This window comes from Grus americana, chromosome 2 (assembly GCF_028858705.1).
Source record: "Grus americana isolate bGruAme1 chromosome 2, bGruAme1.mat, whole genome shotgun sequence".
In the NCBI taxonomy this organism is placed as follows: domain Eukaryota; kingdom Metazoa; phylum Chordata; class Aves; order Gruiformes; family Gruidae; genus Grus; species Grus americana.
The window spans coordinates 99,398,969-99,423,170 of NC_072853.1; the positions used below are offsets into that span (position 1 = coordinate 99,398,969).

Consider the following 24,202-nt stretch of genomic DNA (forward strand, 5'->3'; position numbering starts at 1 on the left):
TTAACGAAGGTGTTGAACAGTACTAGCCCCAGTTCAATACAGTTGAACAATACTGAGCCCTGGAGCACACTGCTTGGTACTGGCCTCCAAACAGCACTTTACACCTCTGATCACAACCCTCCGGGCCCAGTCATTCAGCTGGTTTTTAATCCACTTTGCTGTCCACCTAACCTGTACTTTGTCAGCCCACCTATGTTGGTGTTATAGGAGATAGCATCAAAGGCTTTAGTAAAGTCAAGGTTAACAACATCCATGGTTCTCTCCTCATCCACCAAGCCAGTCACCCTTATTGTAGAAGGCAACTGAGGCTGGTCAAGCATGATTTTCCCTTTGTAAATCCATGCTGACTACTCCCAATCACCTTCTTGCCCTCCCATGTGTTTGGAAATGCTTTCTAGGAGGATTTTCTCCATCACCTTCCCAGAGACAGAAGTGAGGCTGACCAGTTTGTAGTTTGCTGACTCTTTCTTCTTGGTCCTTCTTGAAGACAGGAGTGATACTTGTTCTCTTTCAGGTACCTCTCCCAATTGCCATGACACTCAAAGATAATCAAGAGTGGCCTTACAATAACATCAGCCAACTCCCTCGGCACTCGTGGGTATGTTACTTAAACAAACATGCAGTTTGTTTAAGTGCTCCCCAACGGGGTGGTCCTCTACCAAGGGTAAAGTGTTCCTCGTTCCACACTTCCCCTTGGGTCTCAGGGGCTTGGGATTCCTGAAGGTTAGTTTTATAGATAAAGACTGAAGTAAAGAAGGCATTGACTTGGCCTTCTCCAGGTGATTTGTGACCAGTTCCCCCAGCCCAAGCTGCAATGCAATTAACTAAAACATCCTCATAGGTCTGTACTGGGAAACACATGCTTGTGTGACATGATCTTTCTCCTAATCTGGAGATGGGGTTTTTTTCCCCCAGTTTTTGCTTGATTTTTTTTAAGAACTGTAAAAATGTTCTAAATGAGTTCACTTTTCTCTTATCTTGCCTTTTTTAAGTGATCACCACTCGCTATGGCCCTTATCTGTAACAAGGTCTCATGTTCAAGCTCATAGCAGATGTGATTCAGTCATATTACCCATGCAGAACAGCCTCTTAAGTTGAATCAAGATTTCCAATAATATTAAATTTTTGTTGGCAGAGCAACCAGTATCTGAAGAAGATGCCTCTACTTGTCTATATCTAACAAATCCAACCAGATTTCAGATTATTAATACTTGCTCAAGTAAAGGCTTGGTATCCTTTGCTTACTATTTTTTTACAGTTCTGCTTCAGAGTTATTTCTCATACAGAATTTGGATGAAGGCTTTATTTTGAAATTATTTACTTCTCTGCAGAGGAGTGACAGTGTTATGAAATGTCACATGACTATTGAAAATAATTTATATTACTGAAAATCTTGTTCTTCAGAACTAAAATCTACAGGTAGTCCCTTTAAAAGCAAAGGACAAAATTAATGTCCACTTTATGGGGACTATGAATACTCTTCCAAGCACAAAAGCATTAAGCAAAGCATCTTTTTTGCACATTGGACTATACCTGTTGCTTGTCTCTGAGGGATCTTTTCTCAACTATTCTGCTTACTCCTTCCCTTTCACCCTTATTACTTGTGCAAAAGTAAGTTTTGCTCTATGCAGAATTTTATAGTTTGTTGTTTGCAAGGTATTACAAACTCTAGCGTTCATCAAATGTGGTGGATTTAAGATATTACATGAACTCCAAACTGCTAAGCATTTCATGAAGGAAGTAGTTCTATTGGATACTAGCTAAACATCCACTTGAAACCATAAGGCACTTTTATAACACAGTTCTTTGTTTCTCCTTTGAATCCTGCAAGATTCCTCATTTGACTGAACAAAATTTTAGTACACACAGGGTCCCTCTTCAGAATCAGACTGGATAAGAGGCTCTGTAACTGAGAAATAGCTCTACAGACACACAGACACTGGTGACTTGATTAGGAAAAGTCAAACAAGTAACCACACTGCCAGTCGTGTGCTGTTTCGGGGTCATCTACCACTGTAAATAAAAAAGCTAAAGTACAGAGAAACAGCCTTATTACTAGAACATGGGTTGTGAAGAATGCTGCAAATAGGTGGTGAGACATCCCCTTGTGACAAACAAAAAGTATCCCTTGTGGGGACAAGAAATATTTCCTTTCAAAGCTCCTCTTTAGCTTCCCAATTGGGAAATTCCAGAAAGCAAGCAATTTCAGGGTTCTTCAAATTCCTGTGGATGTGAGATGTGGGGAAATAAGAAGGAAGCCACCTCGTACTACTCAGGCTATTGGAAAAAATAAAGACGAAATCCTTGAAAAACTGGTAAAGAAACTATAGCCACTTCCCTGGGAAGTAAACAGAGAGACTATAATGAAGAACAGATTAAAAACTGATAACAATAAGAATGCGTGAGCAAGTACTACGGAGACAAGACTATACATTAAGATGTAGCAATAACAGAAGCCAAGTAAACAAGACCACAGAGCAGCTTCCCTACACCTGCTTTGTTACAAACATACTGTGTAGTTAAAAGTTAAAGTATCTGAGTTTTCAGATCCCTAAATTACAGCTCTCAAGTAACCTCAAAGATGCCAGTTTCCATTTTACTAATTTAAAAACCAGTAATACTTATTTAGTGGTTGCACGACTGGTGCTTCAATTTTCATTGTCTGCTAGGAGGATTTGCTCTTAGCCAAACCCCTCTGAGCCATGTTAATTACAGGCAGCATTCAAATACACTCAATATGAAAACATTTCATCTGACCATAACATATTCCACTGTACTTGTATATTACATAGAGCATGCCCTTATGTCATGCTGTTTTGAAATAGTTGCAATATTAAACACATGTGGAACTACGGTCTGAAATTTTAAGTTGAATGCTCTATTGCAGGCCAACTGAATAAAAGTATTTTTTGCTAACTGCTTTTTCTTTTTTCTTCCTTTGACAGATGTATTCCGAATATTTGTTCTGGTTTCAGCTGAGAGGATTAATTTTCTTTATAGTAGCTAGTATGGGGCTATGTTTTGGATTTGTGCTGGAAGCAGCGTTGATAATAGAGATGTTTTTGTTATATGGACCTGTTGTTGTCAAGCAGTGCTTACACAGAGTCAAGGCCTTTGCTGCTTCTTGCACTGCCCTGCCAGCGGGATGGCTGGGGGTGCATAAGAAGCTGGGAGGGGACATAGCCAGGACAGCTGACCCAAACTGACCAAAGGGATATTCCATACCATAAGACGTCATGCTCAGTTTATAAGGAGCTTGGGGAAGAGGAAGAGGGGGGGCGACAGTATTTGGACTGATGGCGTTTGTCTTCCCAAGTAATCGTTACACATGATGGAGCCCTGCTTTCCTGGAGATGGCTGAACACCTGCCTGCCCATGGGAAGCGGAGAATGAATTCCTTGCTTTGCTTGTGCATGCGGCTTTTGCTTTACCTATTAAACTGTCTTTATCTCAACCCACGAGTCTTCTCACTTTAACTCTTCCAATTCTCTCCCCCCTCCTGATGGGGGGGGGGGGGAGTGAGCAAGCTGCTGCATGGTGCTCAGCTGCCGGCTGGGGTAAAACCATGACAATATTCAAGAAAATTTAAGAACAGATCTCAGTGAAACATGAGAAAAAGGCCAAACATAATCCTTATGCCTACTTAGATGCAGAACATTAGTTAAACTAGTTAAAATTATTAGCTTCCTGTATGTTTAGTCACTTTATTTCTACAGTATTATTACATGCTGTAAGATGCAAGTGAGCCTCATGCCTGAAGCGACACCAATCATCCAGTGATTAATTTAGAGTATGAGGCCCTGTACCTTGGAGCGATCATTTACAATATTGATCAGCAATGTGAAAATTTCACCAGGAATCAGATGGAGAGGAGTAGACGGCTGAAGCTTCATGTGGAGCCATGACGCTGCCCTAGTGTAATCTCTGAACTCATTCTGAGAGCACTATTCATGCAAATGTATGAAATTTATATTCCAGCCTAGTTAAACATAGTCTTGCTCCAGCTCTGAAAAATGTGGGGTCTGGGAAGCCTACATCTTACAAAGGCTTCCTTCCTAAAGTAATAAAAAAGCCCCAGAAGCCATCATTTGATAAACCTGATGTCATAAGCTGGCAGGGCTACACAAAAACAGCCATCTCAACCTCCTCCCCACTAGTGGCTGCTAGTTCTTGCCTGCCCCTCCACCCTGGTACCCACTCAAGTGTCTACAGGCTGAAAAGACAGGGGAGTAGATCCAAATGAAACATAACTCCATGGTAGTCCAGCCATCAGCTGGACGGATCAGTTCCCTTGATCTGACTTATTATGCAACTAAACAAACAGCTCTGTTGATGGAAGGGAGAAGTCAACACAAGGATTGGAGCAGGCAGCTGAGAACTGAAAGAACAGCTCTTTCCAGGGCCCTGTTGGCTACAGCAGGTTTACAGCATTCAACGAATTAGTTCCATTCTAATTGGAAAAGCCTGGTGCAGGATGTTGCCCTTTTCCAGCTCTGAAAGCTTCTGCTTATCTTTGGAAAACAGCACAGGCAAATGCCTGGGTTAATTCAAGGCACGCATGGGGTGGGACACTGTTTTTACCCAAGGGATTAAAACTGCCCTGAAGTTGCTATGGAAAAATTTATAACAATTTAGTTTCCAAGGGATGTTTTTCATCCCATTAGAAGATTATGTCTTCCAAATACCTTCATGCTATTTGTATCAGTGACTCAGTGTGAGTCAGCTACCTTATGGAAAATTAACATGATTGAGAATAACACAGCTGCTACCCAAAACCAGCAGCCAAGCTTCAAATATATACACCAGAGTGCTCAGGATACCTTAGTTTAACAACCTACAAAATAGCATTAGAAATTCAGAACAGATTTTGTAATGATTTGGTTATATGGCAGGTATGAAAATGACTGTTGAATAGGAAGAATCGATCACTAGCACTCAGTGGTAACACAGGCCTATAATACTTAAGGGAAATAATCTGAAGGTTCTGAATTTTAAATCTAAAGCTCTGATTAAAGCAAGTATTTACAGCCATGTTCCACAGCCCAAAAACTGAGTCCATCATACAGCAGAAACGATGATACACCTTTTGTTGAAGCAACAGTGAGAAAGGATTTGGCAGGTGAAGAGAAAAATAAAAGCCCTCCACCTCAATTCACCGCCTGAATGATAATGAAGACAGGCTGCAGGTTAATTATGAGCAGCAATCTTATTTTAGTCATATTATTTCCAAATCAGGCAATGAGAAGCTGTACCCACACCTAAATGCATGGTTACTTACACCAAATGGGATCATTCCATTTACTCTGGGGTATAGTCACAACATCTGAGTAACATACAAGGTATGTTAGAGCGACAGCAACATGGTTCCCCAAACCACCCTTTACTTGATATTTTTTACCCTGTAAAAACTAAAGCGTCCCCCCTCCCACCCACCTCACAAGACCAATCACATATGAATATTAAAAAAAAAATCCAAACCCCCCAACCCCCCCCAAACAAAACCTCAAACCCCAGTTGAGTTAGTTGCAACAATAGATTGTATTTGCAAGCCAGGTAAGCAACTGTTATAGTGATTAGTTACAATCAAGCACAAGTGATTATATCCACATGACACCTTTTTTCTGCTGCAGTAGCATAAGCACCTTAAGCCCACCACCAAATGGCCCTAAACCCACCACCAGGCCTCATAACAGAAATCAGTACAAAACTTACAATCTTTTCCTCATGTACGCTATTGCTTTCTAGGGGCATGCTGCTGGCTTTATTTCCTGAAGGCACAGCACAGCCAGCGCAGTGCACCTGAGATGAAGGCATGCTCTGCAAAGGTTAAGACACACAACACATCACACAAACCACATCTCTGACCAGAGCGCTAAATGTGTGCAAGCTGGAAAGGCATTAAGACACGATGAAAGTGGAACACCCATGCTGGCCAGATATACACCAGAATTCAAGTTAGTAGGTAGAGAAAGGCATGCTCTCCTCCCAACAGAGTTTTAGGTTGAGGAATAAGGGTCAGAATTGTAACTGCCTTAGAACACTGTTTCATGAAATTAATTTTTATTTTTGAAAAAACACACCAACATCTTGCTGGAAGAAAAAAAACCAAAAACCAGTTACTGTTACTTTAAAATAGAACAGAAGTACCCTATAAAAGAGAATACTTACCAGGGAGTGAAAAAAAGCCAAACAAACCCCCACAACCCCCCCCCCCAGTGTTTCAGGTAAAAATCAAACACCAAAATCGCATCTCATATAAGGAACAGCCTGATTAATTTTACCAAAAATTACAAAATTCTATTGCATCAGATGCATGCTGCAAATGATTTGCCAAGTACACAAAATCACTTGGTCTCCATTAAAAAAAAAAAAGGTGGTTTTCAAAGATTACCTCTTGACTAAGCAGAGGTCGGCTTTCAAGTGGGGTCTTCCTTTTATGCTCCTCTTTCACTGGCATTAAGGGTTTGAAAAACTTTGGTGGCTGGGGAGAAAATGTTTTAAAAGGGCTGGCCATTAAAGCATGGGAATTCTCCGATACAACACCTAGGAAAAAAGCAAAAAATATAGTATTTCATTTCTTCATATCTTGACCACAAAAGCATAATTAAAAATAACGGACAGTTAAGCCATGCATTTGGCAAGTTGATGGCTACAGAATGAATGTTAGTATTTCAGTATTGAACCACTGGCCCAAGCATGAGATAATCTTCCCTCATAGAGCTCTGCAGTATGTCCCTCTGGCGAGTCAGGAAACAGAGGGAAAGCAGAGAACAGCAGTATCTGCCCTCTCCATTCTGAGGCTCCAATATTTCTCCTTATCACCTCAGTCACCAAAACAGTAGGAAGTGTCCTTGAAATTGGAATTGACAGGTCTTTGCTTCCTGCGCTTCACCTGAGCTCTGCCCACAATGCTGCAATTCTGCCCTGGAACCAAGCCAGCGATCCTGCATGACCAGGATGATCAAAAAAGGAAATCATAGGCAAGGAAGCAATGAAAAAACTCTCAGTCCCACCTTACTGCAGCAATGTGCCTGCCTGTACTGCCTGTTCAAGAAGAGTGTGCTACAATTTGACCTAAAGAAAATAAGGCACCTGTGACACACTGACACAGCAGAGCAAACATTCAGGTCACGTAACAAACCTCAAAAGGACCCTTCCCACTTTAACAAAAGCGTCTTCATTTTCAAATTAATGAACTAAAAGCAGCTCCTTTTTGGTGGTGGGTTGGGTTTTGTTGTTTTTTCTCTTGTACTGTTCTGATTCATATTTAGCTTGTTTTTCTGCCTTCCCTCTCAGTTTGCTGGATACTTCCAATATCCTATCTTGTCCCAGATTTCTTCATGTACTTCTCCCTTTCTCTCCTATTTCCAGATTAAGTTTAGCTGCTGAAGCAAGAAGCTGGATAACGCATTTAGAAGAGTGCTGAGAATTTAATAGGAAAAGAGCACTGAGAATTTAATTATCAGTTTAATGCAGTAATTAAAAAGCCACAAACACTGTCATTACTTTATATATACTTTGTGTATACTTTAAAGTCTCACCACTGCCATCTTTGCTCTTGCGAGGTGACTCCCTGGGTAAAGTACCATAGCATGATACATCTTGGTAACTGGAAGAACAGTCAGATATATCTAGGTGACTTTCAGACCAACCCTAAGAAACAAAAATACATAAATGTGCACGCTGATACAGGCAAACATGGAAAAATTAATAGGTAAACTCAAAGGCAGAGGTTTTGTTCTTTTTAAAAAAACCTAAGGAATGTCAATTTACTGACTTCAAGACAATTTTGTCTCACACAGATGGATTATTTAGAAGGTAGTTAGCTTTTCAGTGAAATATATTAAGTTTTGCTATGATTTCCCCTTAAATATTAGTTTCTACAATTCTAATATGAAGAGCAGAGAATGACAGGAAGGTTTAATTCAAAATAATATATAATTAATGCAGCCTTTTGTAGATATATTATGTAAATAGTTAAAATACCATTTTCCTTTTTTTTCCCTCCAATTCTTACATACGTCTTGCTTAGAAGAGAGAATAAATCTGAGAATGTCTGCTGTTTACCATTTTCTGAACTTCACATTTACATACCTTATCATCATCATCACAGGCAGAAAGATCTAGTCGGCTACAGGATACCTGCAAAACACCAGCAGGCAGAATGACAAAATGCCTACATTTATTTATAAAATATAATGCCTTGAAGAGACATTGTGATCATTTAGTCCTAACAATGTTTGTGCTACCTCTTTTCAGATAAGATTATTTATAAGGACAGCTACATTTGTTCTGTATGAATGGATGGCAAGAGAACGCATAAAATGTACCCAAATGGAAACTATCCCTTATACTATGAAAAAAGTTAAAAGGACTTTGAAGCAAAAGGAACTTGAATCAGGGCAGTCATCATCCTAAACCACTTCCACAACTGTAAGAGTTTAGACCAACCCTCCCACTTCCCTGTCAACTTTGTCATCTCCCAGAACAGACAGTTATGGGGGAGGGCTTTCTATTAAATGACCGATTCATTTTCATTCATGACAACTTTTCTACAGGTTGGTTAGTCCTAGCTCAGAATACTAATTATGAGATTACATTGTGGAAGTATCACATCAGCACACAGACACCACCCTCCTGCCCAATTAGTACTAATTTACCAGAGGATAAAGGGTCCTTACATTGTGGACATTTGGAGTGCTGATGCTCCTGCGGATGTTTCTCGCTTTGGTGGAGAGTGCCTCTTTGACTGTGACTGCCTGCATAAAGAAATGGACACTAAAAAAGTGCTCATATCAAAGATGGACAATGACATGGTCTCCTCATGAGAAATGATCAAGCAGGATCAGACTTTTTTCAGTGTGGCTAACAACAGCAAACAGGGCTTGTTTTTGCAAACTTAATTTGCACACACAACCACCAAAGTTTGTTTCTGACATTCATTCTTTGGCTTTTGCCTTTTTAGGTTGCGAGTACTACTACAACATTGCCAGCTACAGTTACTAGAACCACCAGTGTTGGAATTCTGTATTTCACAGAAGTAACTTAGTCTTATGTTTATCCATCCAATGTTCTCTAAAAAAAAAAAAAAAACCTTCCCCGAACTAAAAAACAAGCAACACCTCATGTTTTTAAAAGATCAATCATCTCTACTTGAATTCTCATAATCCAGTTCAAAAGGTGCAAAAAGTGCCTTTTCCTTGCCTGTCTTAGTCGTTCAAGGCTCAAAATGTTCTCAACTTGCAGCACACCACGTGTGTATTTTTCAATGTACGTTTCACCATCAGATGTGCCCTCATTCTCACTCCTTGCAGCCATCAGCGCTAAGGTCTCGCGATCCTCAATTTCTTCTGTAGCCTAAATTACAAGTTACACAATTGAGGTTTTTAAAAATTAAAGCATATTGGTTTTAATATATTGATTTGCTTATTTAGACCATTTCAATCCAGAAATTAATTTGAATTGATAATCCTTAATCAGTAATCCTAATTATAATATATAAGAATCCTAATTATAATCAATGATCCAGGACAGATGTAAATTATGCTGAACTAAGAAGTCATGCTTGGGAGAAGTTTTGCACATTTATTGTGGTCAATGTACTTCTAGGAATAATGCATATATAACCGAAAATTGCGTATGTTAAGGATTAACTAATGCCAACTTCCTAGGCGAGTAAATGCAACTTCCTTCCCAAATCTTAGATATTCTGTGTGATTTCCCTGGAGTTCAAAATTTAAGTACTACTACACAAAAGTGACAATTACATGGTGACAACACTATTGTTTTCATTTGTCCTGTTTGTTTATATTTAAAATAAATTTTATACTACATTTATAATTTGTACAAGCCTTTTCTATAAAAAGCAATTTATACTCCTGTGAATTCATTTTCCCAGCTATTCTGTTTTCACTGACCTGAACATCCCTCTAACTACCTTCTATATTCTCTCTGTAGACACTAATATGATTTCAAAAATAGCTCTACTACAAGAACTCAGCTAAACACAGTAGAAGAGAAAATAAAATTCCCACAGTTTTCAACTTTTTAAAGATAAACATGATCTCACCGCTGAACTTCAGAATATACACTTTGGCAAGCCACCCCCATTAGTAAAGCAGGACATTTACTTCCCAATCAGTATCACCCACTACAGTAGGTAATTCTGTTCCTTTCAATGAATTCACCAGAGAAATATGGTATAATTTACCTTTGGTATATTAGATACTATTTCATAGGTCACTCCACAGGCATAGTATATATTTTTCAAGGATATTCTCCTTTTCAGGCTCTGGGTAAAACTCTAGAAACAAAGTAATTTTCAATTATCATTTTGACAATGATTAGTTGTGACATTCTAAGAAATAAAAGGTCGCAATGCAAAAATGTATTTTACCACAAAAGCATATTTTTCAGGACCATAATTTAGTACATTCCTTTTTAGCATTAATGATCCTTTAAGTAACCTTTACTGCCCTGTGCTCTGTAGACAATGCTACTAAGTTCAATCAACAACGTTCTCCTCCTAATTTGCACTGATGCTCTATTCTCGTGTATTAACTTGTAACTGAGAAACTGTGGCTGCAAAGAAGTCTGTATATTAGAGACGCCAACTTTTCTCATTTTGTCAGCCGCCTGTTAAACAGATAGAAAATTCCTTTTGCAATAGCAAAGCATAACTCTGCTTTCTAGCCATAACTGAAATGCTAACCAAAGTTCTCACTGTTGTAATCATGAGTTTAGCATGCTTCATTGTCAGGTAGCCCGTACATCACTAACTGCCAACTTTCATCTAATAAGGGATTTTAGACAAATGAAACTAGCAAAGGACAATACGCCAAATGCAGAAAGGCAGAGGATCCAGCTGCTTAGCAAGTTGCTTAGAAGTACGATGGCTGTTCTGTGCTCCTCCCCTGCCACTGCATGGCAAGATCTGAAGCAATTCTGAAATCGTCTTTGGTCTCAATCATCTGGGAAACAAAGGAGTGTAACTTCAGAGAGCACCTCATTGTCTAAACGCACGAAGCAGCAAAGCAAGGGGAACAGCAACCACTCTTGCTGCCAAAGAAAACACCCTATCCAAAATCATTGTGTTAAATGGGGGTGGAGATGTATACATTTGGGTAGCGGTGGGAAACAAGCCTCGTCTGCAATTAACAGAGAAAGCAGCAAAGAGAAAGAAAAAAGATCAATTGTGTTTAGACCAAACATTTGAAGGCCCCAAAGATGCTTTCAGGAATAGAGTGGCTATAGTGACCCTGCATTAGATAAGCTACTGCAAGCTTCTCTAAATCAAAGAACATTTCAAATTGTATAGACAGGAAGGTAAACTTCTTTTTTGTTACAAAAGTAACACCCGTTACACTCTGAACCAAATCAGGTCGAAAGACAGACACTTCAAAACACTATACCAGAAGTGCACAGCTTCGCTGCAACCTATAATAATCTGTTTTTCATTTGTCTTTCATAATAATTGAAGAGACCAAACTTACACAAAATGAAGCAAGCAGCTAAGTAAACACATTCATAAAATTAAGGATATGAAAAAAATTAGTAACAAAAAACTCCAAAAACTTATTACCTGCTTGTTATAAATATTGGCTGCAATCCTTTTGCGTAATACCAGTTCCATTGCAGCAGGATGGCTGAGCTGCACAGTAGTCTTCACTATTAAGTAAATTCTCTCATTTTGAGGAGTTACCCTGTTCAGGTGCACTGAATCATGGACAGAAGAGTCCCAAGCAGCAGTGGCTGAAACCTATGCAGACAAATGAAATGGAGGAAAGAAAGAGAAATCAAAGATTCAATTACTCTAACAACAGGTATAATTTATAATGACTTATCATGAAGTGAAACAATTCTTTAATGAAAGAAAAATAAGCATCATTGCACAAAGTGGAGTCAAACCTCCTTTTCATAGCAAGGAATTTATCAGAAGCAGCATAAAAGTGTTAAGATATTACGGAATACAATTGTGAGCACAATCTCTGCACTGTGCAAACCCTGCCCCAAAAGGAAGTCTTCACACAGCTGAAGACAGAAAGGAAAGCAGAAGCAAGACTGGAGGAAGGAATAAAAATCCTATCGAATTTAATAAACTTTTAATACAGTTGCAATGTCAAATCTTCCACCTGCGTTGACTTAGGTTATAACTGCCCATACAGAATAAACACGCTCCCATCCTGCAGAACATCTTTTTCCTTCCCCCTGCCTCCTCCCCAACTTGGGCATCCCATTTATTCTGGAAATGGTCTCTGAAGCAATGGCCTGAGTTGGCACAGAATGTGGAAGAAATAAGTTAAGAAGTTCCAAAATAGATTCAGAACCATTCTTTTCCAACGATTCCCAAACTTTACATTTAAAAAAGCAATTGTGTACTATAAAGGAAAAAGTTTTATTTAAATATTAAGCTTTGCCTAGCGTGCACAATAAATGAAGTAGTTTTCTCTGAAGAATCAAGAGCCTGCAAGAGGAATGATGAAGGGGAGAGGAAAGAAGAAAAAGGGATTTTGAGTCAGGCAGCTGAATTATTCTTTTGCCAAGAAGAGCTAAGACTTGTCACCTCTGAATTAAGGCAGAAGAGCTAACAAGTCATATCCTCTTAAATTCTAAATAAATAGGGCAGAAAATGAAGGCTGCACCAGATATAGATGGTACTTCTAAGACAGAAAGATAATCATAATGATTAAATACATACAAGTAGAAAATAAAATATAAGAAGAAAGTGTTAACATAAGCTGCAGTTGTCGAGAAGGAGGCTTGCTAACAATTTACCTCATCGTCACTGTGTTTTATGATCGGCAGATAAAAGAATGGACTCCCATGCTCCTTTGGTAGTATTGAGTTAACTCCTGATGCATGGGGACCTATAAGTTGTTCATTGGCACTGAGGTCATCAGCTAATGAAACAAATGTGCAAAGAATGAAATAGTTTTATACCAAAGGATATTAATATATAGAGGCAAAGTTGTAATACAAAGTTGTAATAAAGTCCTACCCATATTTCATAATACATTTAATCCCAATTAATATTATTACTATGCATAATTTTGAAGACGATTTCAGCATACAAAAGAAAGGAAGTAAACCCAGGCTAAGACTCAGCCTGGACACATTCTCACGAAACCCAAACAAAACTGAAAACTCGTTCTAGTATTCATAACGTTAATTTACCCAACCAGAAAAAAATCTGATTTATCTACCTGTCAGTCTAACTGGCTCATCTCTTAGTTAAATCACTTCTGACATATCAGGGAATCTTTAAATTGAGAATAGCAGTTCCAGCTACATTAGGCTTTTAGCTAAACAAAAAAAAGTTGTGCAATGATCCATCAATCTGTTTAAATATCCTGTTTGGTCTTCTGTCTGCTAATCTCTGCTGATAATGAAAAAACAAATGATAACATTTCTTGTGAGCACAGATGAAGGAAAGCGCGTATATAATTTTCCAAAAGGAGCTTCTAAAGCAGGTATTAATGTGTTGCCTACATAAACATGTCTAGTAGCCCACTAAAGTGCTGGATGTGACAAGGCCTGTGGATCCTCCTCTGCTTTATGTCCAAGTTTATACTTACAGGTTTGCTTCCTAAATAGTCCTTAAATGTAGTGCTAACTCTAGTCTCTTGTTGCTTATGTGTTATCTATGTCCTAAGAGTATATATACTAATAGTCTTCTTGCATGTAAAACGAAACACCTTCAAAGGGAGAACATACAGATTCCCTAACAAAACGCTTATTGTAGTCCTAACACGCCCTTCATTAAACCAGCAGTTTAAAACTCTACAGATACCTCAGTGGAAGAAGGTCTGGAAGCACTGGGAGATTCTCCATCAGTGCTTTTAAGATATGTGAATTCGTACATTAAAACGTATACAGGATTTTCTTATCTGCTGTCCAATTTAAGCTAAGATTGCTCTCTTATGCTATTTTCTGTTGTACAGCCTATCCCTGTACTTGCATGTTCCCTGATTTTTACCTTTATTTTAAAATAGTTGTGCTTAATTATTCCAACATACAGAATCAGAAGAAAAAACATTTCACAAGCCATATCAGACAGTGCCATCGCCAGGGCTTGCTTGATTTCTTAGACATTTCAAATTAATTCTTCCATTTATCAATTCATTGATCCAAACTAATCCCTGCCACCCAAGTTTCCTAATCTGCTGTTACAACATACCATTCAAATCAAGGAACAGGACAGGTATATGAGTTTCCATTCCTGCAGGTGGAATCCTGAAACAAAACAAACTGCTGTCAACAGGCAAATTCATATCTAAGATAATTTGGGCAAACAGATCTCTATGCAAGATTCATATTAACTGTAACCGATGACTAAGGCTGTCAACATTTTGATGGTTAATTTGAACATCTATGTTGCACAGACAATATTTTGTTTATCTACACACGCAGCTAAATGTAGTGCTTTACCAAAACTTAATTCACACCGCACAGCACATTTCCGTTGCTGTGAGGATGACAGTTTTAAACATCCTGTTCTGCATCTTAGGAAGATAACTGGTTGCAGTTATCTCATACATAAAGGTTAGCAACCTTTCAAACAACTAGATACATAACTACTGGCAAGGCATAGTCTTTATATCAATAAATACACTTTTTGCTGTATGAGCACAGCATGCTTCAGGCGGATAAAGGAAAAAAATTACAAGGAAAGATTATCACTACATCATTCACCCAATGAAGATATTGGGTATTATCACAGGCATCAGCGTACACTTGATTAGAGCCATATTTCTTGTCCACACGTTCCCAAATCTAACACATTGCATTCCTCATCTTTGCACATCGGTTCCAATTATCTTAACTAAAACACAAATTTAAATGAAATTAAATGAATTTTTTCCCTCCCTACCCCTTTTTAGTAAAATTATAATGTGTTCTACCATTCATTCTTGAACCACTCCTTTTTTAAAAGGAGTCAAACTACAGGTTAACTCTCTCAGACAAGCGTAAAATACTATGTTGAATTCAAAAGTGATTTTCAGACCTTGAAAGCTATCTCAAAGCTACTTTATGTAATTTGTTAACTGAGTAAACCTTTCTTACATTCAAACCAGCACTTGACCTTCTAGCCTTCTGCCAGCTGAGTGTAACCGGTAGCATTACAGGAAAATGTAGAAAGCTCTAAAACATCCTCAGATTTTTACTTTGCAGCGTGCAACATTCATGTAGAAAAAGCTAACCACCCCAACATTTTTTCTGAACGTACCAATTTGCAGGGGCACCGGGAATTCCACTGCCTGGTGCTGGAACAAACACTGCATTCCTCTCTTCTGTCAGCCCTACCCACTGCTCAACCAGCCGGGCTTCTCGTTCTATATCATCCTCAGATTTTTCTACAGTGAAAAAGATTAGTGTTATATATGAGATACATTCTCTGTGATATAGGGAATAAAGTACTTATGACAGGGACTTTAAGCTTCAAACCTTGTTTATTGCTGATCTTTTGAATCTGCTCATCCAAGTATTCTCTGCGTTTTATCAATGCATCAGACCACCTTTCTCGTACACAGTTTAAATCTTCTTCCTAACATGGAAAGAGAAAAAGCAAGTTATGAGGTTATGTGGTTAAGATTAAAGGGCAGTGAATTTTGTGATAATTTCATCAGAATTGGTATTAAACAGCTTGCATGATGCAGAAAACTTTTTTCCCCAAATGACATGCACACTGATTAAGTACCTCATCACCCATGAATGGAAGCTTATTGCTTTCAAGTCTCAAATTCCAACAGGAGGAAAAGAAAATGCGACTAACTCAGTTGCTGAACAGAATTATACACCATAGGCTAATTACTCACAGAAGTGGCAATCAAACTTTTTAACAGTGTATGGAATAGGAAAAACAGGTATCATCAGTTGATCATAAGTTCTCCTGAAGATTAGACAGGTCAGTATGCCCTCAAACCTGCACAAAATTCCATTGCTAGCAGCTGCTATAAGTGCAATTAGAAGATTTCTCATGCAAACAAATCCCGTCATGCAATCATGCTTTGTGGTATCACAGAAAAACTGGTTCATTCTTCTCTGTGATAAGTCAGGAAGCGCATAAACAGCCCGCAAGAAGTTAGTACCTAACTGGTATTTTTGACATTTCTGTAAAACCTAATACATCATCTCAAGGGATGTCAGCATTCTCAACTAACTGGATTTTACTTCTGTAAAGCTGCCTACTAGAAATAAGTCTTCCATGTAGACATTTGCAATGTGTTTTACTTTTTAGGCGTTTCCTCTTTTGCCCTTCATTGCCTTTTAAATGACTCTTCTGTTATGCTTTCTAAACTGTGACTGTCCTGTATTTACTTATCAGACGAAAAGCCAAGCTCAAGGTTTGTTTCTGTGCAGATAAAAAAATAGCTTCACTGAAGCTTCTGTATTCCCCCCACTCACACCCTCCCCTCTCTCCCCCACTAGCATTTCAGAAAACTGCACAACTAAAAAGGTTACAATGTTTTCTTTAGAAAACAAACAAAAACCCCTATGCTGTATAATTTGGTTGGGAAAGATGCCTGCAACTGCAGGTGGTTGTTCTTTACTCTATGATACGCACTGGGCTGTTTTCATTCGAAATTAAAGGCTTTTATTCACATAGCAATTCATGTAGCCAGTTAGGAGAGCTGACTGCGGAGTACTAGAGAAGAGAGCACACTGCAAAAGTATAAAGTCACAAGATAAATGGAAATAGCAGTGTTTTATAGCCCAGGTAGCCTCTTAAATGCACAGCATATATATATTTCAAAGCCGGTTTTGCTTGCTCCAGTACATTTGTTCATTTGAAAGTTGCTGGCTATTAGCATTAGCTGTGCCCCATGCCACAGGATTGACAGCAACAGCAGCAATACCTGGTAACTATCCATATCACCACCATCATCCTCCTCCTTCTGGTAGGAGAAAATAAATTTTGTAAAACACAAAAGAACATGCATTTCTCTCAACAGAAAAACTCACAGAAATACCCCAAAACATGAATACAAACATTTCTGCCACAAACTTGTATGATGTTAAAATTACAACATTCAAATAACCAAAGTCTTATTAACAGGTAGAAACAGATTCTTTTCATTACAGACTATAGCATCTCAACCGTGATTTGAGAATTAGTGAATATATTTACAAAAAAATTATGATAGAATACAGTGCCAGAAAAAGGACTGAGCAAGCATATCACCCATCTTCATGTTTTACAGTTTCGTGTGTATTTAAGGCTGTAATTACTTGTGGTTCTGAATGCACCTCGCTTCCTTGGGTAGCCCGTTCCGCTTGTTCTTTGCCATTGCTGTTAAAAGCATGCTTTATTTCCAATATGAATTTGTCCAGTATCAGCTTGAAGCCATTTATACTTCTTAAGAATTTTTCTGCTAAATGAAATAGGCCTTTCACATTCAGTGATGGCTATTTCCAATTCTGATCAAGTAACAGCTCAGTCCTTTTTGAAAAAATAGACAGTGCCCTCACTATAAGACATTTTCTCTATTTTTTTTTCCTGCTTTTCCTCTCCTTGACTTTTGCCATCCTTGTAAGGGAAGGAAATTAATGGATCTAGGAATCTACTATTAATCACTTCTACACGCAAAGGTAAAACCAATTTCAATATTGCTTCTGTCTTATGTAAACTCAACTACCACACTTGGCTCTTTATCAGTTATGTACCAAGTTATAAGCAAAAAACCCAAAAAAACAAATTTAGCAGCATATGCTCACATTATACATATTGGCCTCAAACACAGTAAAACTGCAAAATTCCATATCATGTATCAGTGTGCTAAGGTTCCTTATGGAACTATGGTGGGCTGGCTCTAGAACAGCAAAAACCAACCAAACAAAGTATAAATCCACACATGAAAAAGTAACCGTCTTACCTGGTAGCTGTCCAAGCCTCTTTGTAGTTTGGTTGATCTCGCAGTCACACCACCTACAGAGACTGAAAGAATTGCTTCTACCATGAGAGGCAACGTTCCCGAGTGTTGCACGGGTTTCACTGTCACCTGAACTCTGCGAGAATGACCCTGAACAGGTAATTGAGAGATAGAAAGAAAGAAAGAAAGAAAGAAAGAGAGGGCAAGAGAAAAAACAGAGAAAAACTAAGAATAAAATTAAGAATCAATTTAGGCACGAATAAGACGACAGGAAAAAGATACGTACCTGCCTAAGCTGGAAAATCCCCCCTGTGTTTACATCTTTTGCCTGATGGAGTTCAACTGCGGTATATTCTCCCATCTCATTCAATTCTTGTATGGAAATCCACATTTCTATTCTTCGAGTTACTTCATTCCACCTAAAAAGACATCCCCACAAAAACTAATGGTTGCCTCACCAAAGTAAATTTTGTGCACCGCAAATATTAGAAAGCCTTTGGAAAGTTGATGGAATCATTCATGAGTAATTTGTTATCTGTACCTGTCTCTCAGTGTCCTAGTTTTAGCATGAAGAGAATCGACTTCCCAAACAGAACTGCCATTGCCACTACATCTGTGACCCCACACCTCAATAGCAAGAGCTCCTTCTGAAATGAACTCCAAAAACTCCTCTGTGACGTTCACCACGTAGTCCTGGCAATGAGAAAAACATAATTGCATCCAATCAAATGAAATAATTGTATCTCAACTAGTTTGTAAGGACACAACAAACTAACCACTTCCATGGTAAAACCATACAGTTTGGATCATAAAGCTCCACTCTGGTCAAGAAAGTTGCAAAACACGTAATCTCAGGAATTCCTGCTTCTGCATACTGCGTTTCATGCTTTGAAAATTTCCATTAAAATGATGTCACAGCTCCAATAATCTTTAAGTTACTGAGTTTGCCAAACAAGTAGGTAATAAGATGTCATTGTCCAATGAACACTATAGTTTAAAGATGACATCTGAAAAGACCAATAATTGAAAGATTTTTTCATTTTGCTGCATTTTGAAGCAGTAATGAGATGAAATATTATGGCCTTCTGAAGTACAGTCAAAAGTCATTAGTTATACAACTTGATTCCCTCCTTCTTCCCCCAGCAAAACAAGGCTCAAATCCTAAATTGCTTATCTCAAACATACCATCCTCCTGGTAACACTATTTCATAATAAAAATAGTTACCTTACAGTGAGAGAAGGTCACTGTAAAATGAGCATCCTTGCTCTGAGGTGAAGGCACATCTGGATCTACCACTGGTGCCGCTATTGATTCGCACTGATCCCAAAATGTATATTGACAAAAGACAAAGTTGGAGAGATTAGGTGGCAGTCCAGTTGCTTCTTTTATTTTTACCTGAGGATACAACACAGATGTTCTCATAAATATGATTGTTTCTTCTTCAATTGTAAATTGTACAAAACCTAAATTTTTAATCCAAAAGTACCAATAGCCAAGAAGAATTTTTAAAGGGCACCTCCAATTGCTGTCTAAGGATGTCTCTATTTTGGAAATTTATATTTTGCATACACAGAATTGCAGATGCAAGGAAAGCAGTTACACGCATCTATCTACCCACCCATGTGCATGTTTTCTTTGAGGAAGCTGGTAAGTTCAAGTGGAGAATAAGGCACTTCCATCACAGAATAAATGAAATCCAGACACCACCCATAGATTCTACATTGTATGATCAAACAAACCACAGGAAATGGTTACACAGAAAAACCGTTTCCCCTTCTGTGTCTGCCAAGAAGGACAGCCCTTGTAACGTCAGTATTTATGACAGACTGGCATATACTAGAAACTAATGCAAATTTATTCCCAGTCACAGGCAACCACAGCCAGTTAGACTGACCTACACTGAACCAGAACAAGAAAAGTCTCTTTTCTCTTTAGAGAACTTTAAGCAAGCAATAACCTACACAGCTTAGTACTTTACATCAGACCGACTACATAGTTATGAAGGCCTGAAACTGTTAACTTCATCCTGCGTTCTCACTTACCCTGCAGGACAGCTTTTTCGCTCTATGAATAATTTCTCCATTGTTATCCATGACTTCCAGACTCCCACTCTCACTGGAGTTCTCAGATGAGTCATCTCCTTCTACTACGCGTTCTGGGACAGACCCAGTGACTCGCATTACTTCAACATGCAACCGTCCTGCAACCTAAGGCAAGAGAAATACTAAGAACCTGTGCACAAAGGACTTAAAGACATTAAGATGGTAAATATCTAACTCTAGGAGGTGTGCAGAAGCAGAACTGAACAGCTCTCAACCACCAAATGAAAAGCAACAATGTCAAAAAAAGAGGTAAAATAAAAAATAATTATTTGTATGCAGAACTACTGACCTTTTTAATTCACACACAACAGAAAGGGCATAGAGTGTCATGACTGTACATCAAAACCTTAATATGCTGGGTTTTGTCCAGTTACCTACAGACACTAGAAACTGCCCAGCTACTATTTTAGTAGCTGGGCAACTGTAAACAATTAAACAGAAAACACACAGAGCAATTTGCAAAGCGCTTATTCACTGGGGAAGCAAGACACTAAGCATCATTTGCTTGTTGAAAACTGAGTGTACATTAAGTCTCCCGGCAAAAAGCCATGTTAGCCCCGTAGGTATGAGTGTATAGGTGTGCCCAGCCCGTTATACGTTAGGGCAGTCTTTGGATTTACCTCCCCCTGCTGGCTGATGATGGGCACAGCGTACTGCAGCTTAACATCATAGAAAAGGCACTCCAAAAACACATTTGCGACGCCAATTAAATTGTGATTCTCTTGCGCTTCATAAAAAGGATCACCTCTTCTGCCAATGAGCTTCCTTACCTGTTTTAAAGATCACAAAAGGTATGTCAAAAACTGTAAGGGTGCGAAGACAAAAATCAAATAACCACACAGTATGGGATCATGGTACAAAAATTAAGTCACTGCCCATCTTTTCTGTTCCTTCCTGTTACATAAGTAGAAAGAGACTAGAAGCCTATCACAAATTTGAAATGCAATCTTTGAGATAAGACATTATACAATCCTTTCATTACTATGGGATATAGTAATATGATGATCTACATTTTTTCATGATGTCAAGACAAAGCAGATTTTACCAGAAGCAAGCACAGTAGCCATTGATTTCAGGAAGTTTCACCTTTTCTGCTCTGTTTACACTTTTTAAATGAGAGGACAAATCATCATCAGGTTCAATAGCTGGTCTGGCTGCTGGGTACCACTACAAGGGCAAAGGGAAGGTGCAGAACAACTCCCACTTAAGCCTACACGTGTTCTTATGACTCCCGTAGAGCCCAGTTCATATCTGCAGCATTTTCTATGTGAGTACACCATACGCAGCCACAAAGAATTCATGCAGATTCCTAGCATGACATGCACTCCTCAGTGGACCTGTTAGCTCCTTCCCTTCTCCTCCTCCTCCATCTTTGACACATGCATTCGACCTATGTGTTTTTATGTAGTACACAGAACACATGCATTATGGATGATATAGGTTATGGCAAGGGCGATCCTGGCTCAGCTAGACATAATATATTCAAAGGATGTGCTATCACTTCTTACTAAAGTCAGCAGCAAAATCATCGTTGTCTTCAATGGGCACAAATGAAGTGCTTGACCTCCCCTGTGTTATGATTTTAGAGATTGCCATTGTCCCATCCAAGGCATTTAACAAAGGCACAACAGCTGTTCAAACATATTTGAGAATGATTCTTGATGCAAGTAATTTAGGTGCTCCCTATCAGCCACAAGACAGCAAGATATACTTCCTATGCACTTCCACCTGGATACTTAGAGGGCATCTTCTGGAACACCAAATCTCATGTCTATCTCTTGCCAGAAAACAAGCAAGCTTTTGACAAGTCTCACGCTTATTTGCCAAGGCTAACGTACTACTAAAATTCTCAGGAAACACCAGTTAGTTTTGATGGAGATACTGATGTAGACTAAGTATCTTCAATTGATTTCTTCACTGCTTTAAGGTTGGGGATATACAGATGAAATTACAAAATATTTCACATTTTAAGATCAAGTTCTACCCCACTAAAATGTTCAGCAACTTGAGTGTATCTAAGCAGCATCCTTGCTAGCTTTGATACTGACCGCAATTTAACCATTTTATTTCTAATGCAGCTCGCTGCTTCCATTCAGAGCTGGTACCCATCTGCACGGCACCTATTCTATGCCAGGTACACTCTCAGTGGTATCCTGAGTCACTACCTCAGCACAATTATATCTGACCTCAGCACACTTATATCTGAGATTGCAAGTGAGGATAGACATAGCTGTGTTTTATTATGCATGGACATTTTGAATATTTAGTATTATTCATAGTTTGGTTTTTGGGGTTGGGTTTTTTGGGGTTTTTTTGGGGGGGGGGTGTTGGGTTTTTTTTAAAACACAATACGATACCCTTTCATATAGAAAGTCATTGCACTTCATCTGTACAACATATTAAAAGGGGTTAAAAGAACAAACTCAATGTCTGATCTCTTTCAGAAAATACATACAATACCTCAGGAATTTTCTCCTTCCATTCTTGATAGAGGTCTCTCATGTCAATCAATTTGTTCTCTAATTTCTCAATAGTCCACACTTGAGTACCTTTTCCTTTTCTTCTCACTTGAATAGCAGGCTCACTTACTATTGCACCCCTCTAAATCAGAGGAAAAAATAATCACTGCAGGAAAGGTGCATGTAAGTAGTTTAACTCTTCACTCAAAGTGCATTCCTAAAAAGGAATAAAATACAGAACATACAGCTTCTCTCTGCATGCCAGCCATACTATCTCTGTTGTCAAACACAGCATGCCCTATACATCTCTGAGGATCCAGACCTCTCTGTCCTTCTCAGACAACTACCATTCAACACAGGAACATTAACACTCTCAGTCAGACCACTTATGACAAGCATATTATCCTAATTGCTATCATTGTATTTACAGCAGCACTACAACTAGAAAACCCTTAAGACAAAAAAATTGTAGGCATCTATAACAAAGCCCAGTAATTTTTGCAAAGGTAACTAAAATGCAGGTTTTACAGCAATAAAATGCAAATGTCTGTTCACAAACCACATGCACATATGGTGATCGTATACTTGAAAGAACAGCAAGAGCCATACTTGATGCTATGTTCCCATTTTTACTTTAATACATTGAAAGTGAATAATTTTAAGTCAGGTAGCACCCATATTTTGCCTATGCATAATCTAACAAAAGTACCATTTTATGGCCTCAAGTTAGATGAATGTTATATACGTACACATATTTTAGATTAGCCATAAAACTGTATTTTCCAGCTTTCTTTGGTGTCATTACCTTTTTGTTGGCACTGAGGTTTTCAGCACGGATTTGAAGTGTTACTTGATAATCTGTTAGCTTACTCATTTCTTCTGCTAAGAAGTTTGCTTCTCTCACCAGTGTATTTGCCTTTACTATCTGTTCTCGAAGTTTAGCCAGGCTCTGTCGAAACAATTCATCCCTGTGGTGCAGTAGGTAACATGAAAAATACACAGAAACCTATTTCTATTATTGGAAAGACCACTTTATTGAAGAAAAGCAGTGATCACATATTAAACAAACACATTACTGCTGAGGTAAGTCTAGCACGGTAATGTCCAAATAAAAGGGCACAGTACTATGGGAGCCGTTACAGTGATGACTTGTTAAAAGCCCTAGGGACATTCCTAATTTTCAAGAAATGAAATAATTGCAGCTGTCTTTGTCTTTAATCTGGAGTCCTGTTCCACAGAAACTACCGGTCCCAACATGTGAGACTTCATCTTGATAAAACCTGCTTTTCCTCAGATCATGATGTTGGAACCTGCAATCACTGCAGGTCACAGCTTTACATCACAGTGCTGCAGCACTATAGACCCCCCGACCTCCCTTCATATACTTAAGAGATCTGAAGTGTACACACTAAAACAGTAAAAATCTTAGGTCCTATATACCCAAAGTACCTTTTAAGTAATAGATGAATGAGCACAAGTTAAAGCTTGCGCACTCGGTACAGTTAACAGTCTCTGGAAAAATTCCAAAAAGGTTTCTAAGGCCTGTCTGAGCAAATCTCTTCTAACGTAACACCTGGCAAACCTGCTATAACACATACTATACCTCGCAACTGTGATACTAAGATACACTCTCACCTGGGATTCTTGTCTTTAATTTGCCTTTTAAAAGTATCACGATTATCCTCTGAGCAAATGTGAAATCCCTCTCTCTGCCTTTCGTTGGAATCCAAACAGCACTTACTGTGTCTCATCATCTTCATAAAACTCATG

The 24,202-nt window shown here is 38.6% G+C and overlaps 1 protein-coding gene across 5 annotated transcripts in view; it reads right to left on the minus strand.

The window, feature by feature from the left end:
• Nucleotides 1-24,202, minus strand: part of KIF13A (kinesin family member 13A) — a 120,311-nt gene that overhangs the window by 5,283 nt on the left and 90,826 nt on the right. Inside the window, exons 18-38 of one of the 5 annotated variants that reach the window (XM_054818041.1) lie at nucleotides 23,238-23,400; nucleotides 22,434-22,574; nucleotides 20,594-20,743; nucleotides 19,914-20,078; nucleotides 19,096-19,266; nucleotides 18,412-18,563; nucleotides 18,157-18,289; nucleotides 17,874-18,020; nucleotides 16,857-16,892; nucleotides 15,445-15,544; nucleotides 15,227-15,353; nucleotides 14,177-14,232; nucleotides 12,775-12,899; nucleotides 11,582-11,758; nucleotides 10,211-10,303; nucleotides 9,205-9,357; nucleotides 8,682-8,759; nucleotides 8,095-8,142; nucleotides 7,542-7,653; nucleotides 6,392-6,543; nucleotides 5,713-5,817 (exon numbers count right to left, since the gene is read on the minus strand). In XM_054818041.1, the coding sequence (XP_054674016.1) occupies nucleotides 5,713-5,817; nucleotides 6,392-6,543; nucleotides 7,542-7,653; nucleotides 8,095-8,142; nucleotides 8,682-8,759; nucleotides 9,205-9,357; nucleotides 10,211-10,303; nucleotides 11,582-11,758; nucleotides 12,775-12,899; nucleotides 14,177-14,232; nucleotides 15,227-15,353; nucleotides 15,445-15,544; nucleotides 16,857-16,892; nucleotides 17,874-18,020; nucleotides 18,157-18,289; nucleotides 18,412-18,563; nucleotides 19,096-19,266; nucleotides 19,914-20,078; nucleotides 20,594-20,743; nucleotides 22,434-22,574; nucleotides 23,238-23,400 (2,584 nt within the window). Of the gene's footprint in view, nucleotides 1-5,712; nucleotides 5,818-6,391; nucleotides 6,544-7,541; nucleotides 7,654-8,094; nucleotides 8,143-8,681; nucleotides 8,760-9,204; nucleotides 9,358-10,210; nucleotides 10,304-11,581; nucleotides 11,759-12,774; nucleotides 12,900-14,176; nucleotides 14,233-15,226; nucleotides 15,354-15,444; nucleotides 15,545-16,856; nucleotides 16,896-17,873; nucleotides 18,021-18,156; nucleotides 18,290-18,411; nucleotides 18,564-19,095; nucleotides 19,267-19,913; nucleotides 20,079-20,593; nucleotides 20,744-22,433; nucleotides 22,575-23,237; nucleotides 23,401-24,202 lie in introns of all 5 variants that reach the window. The other 4 variants (XM_054818040.1, XM_054818042.1, XM_054818043.1 and 1 more) reach the window with 4 other exon arrangements.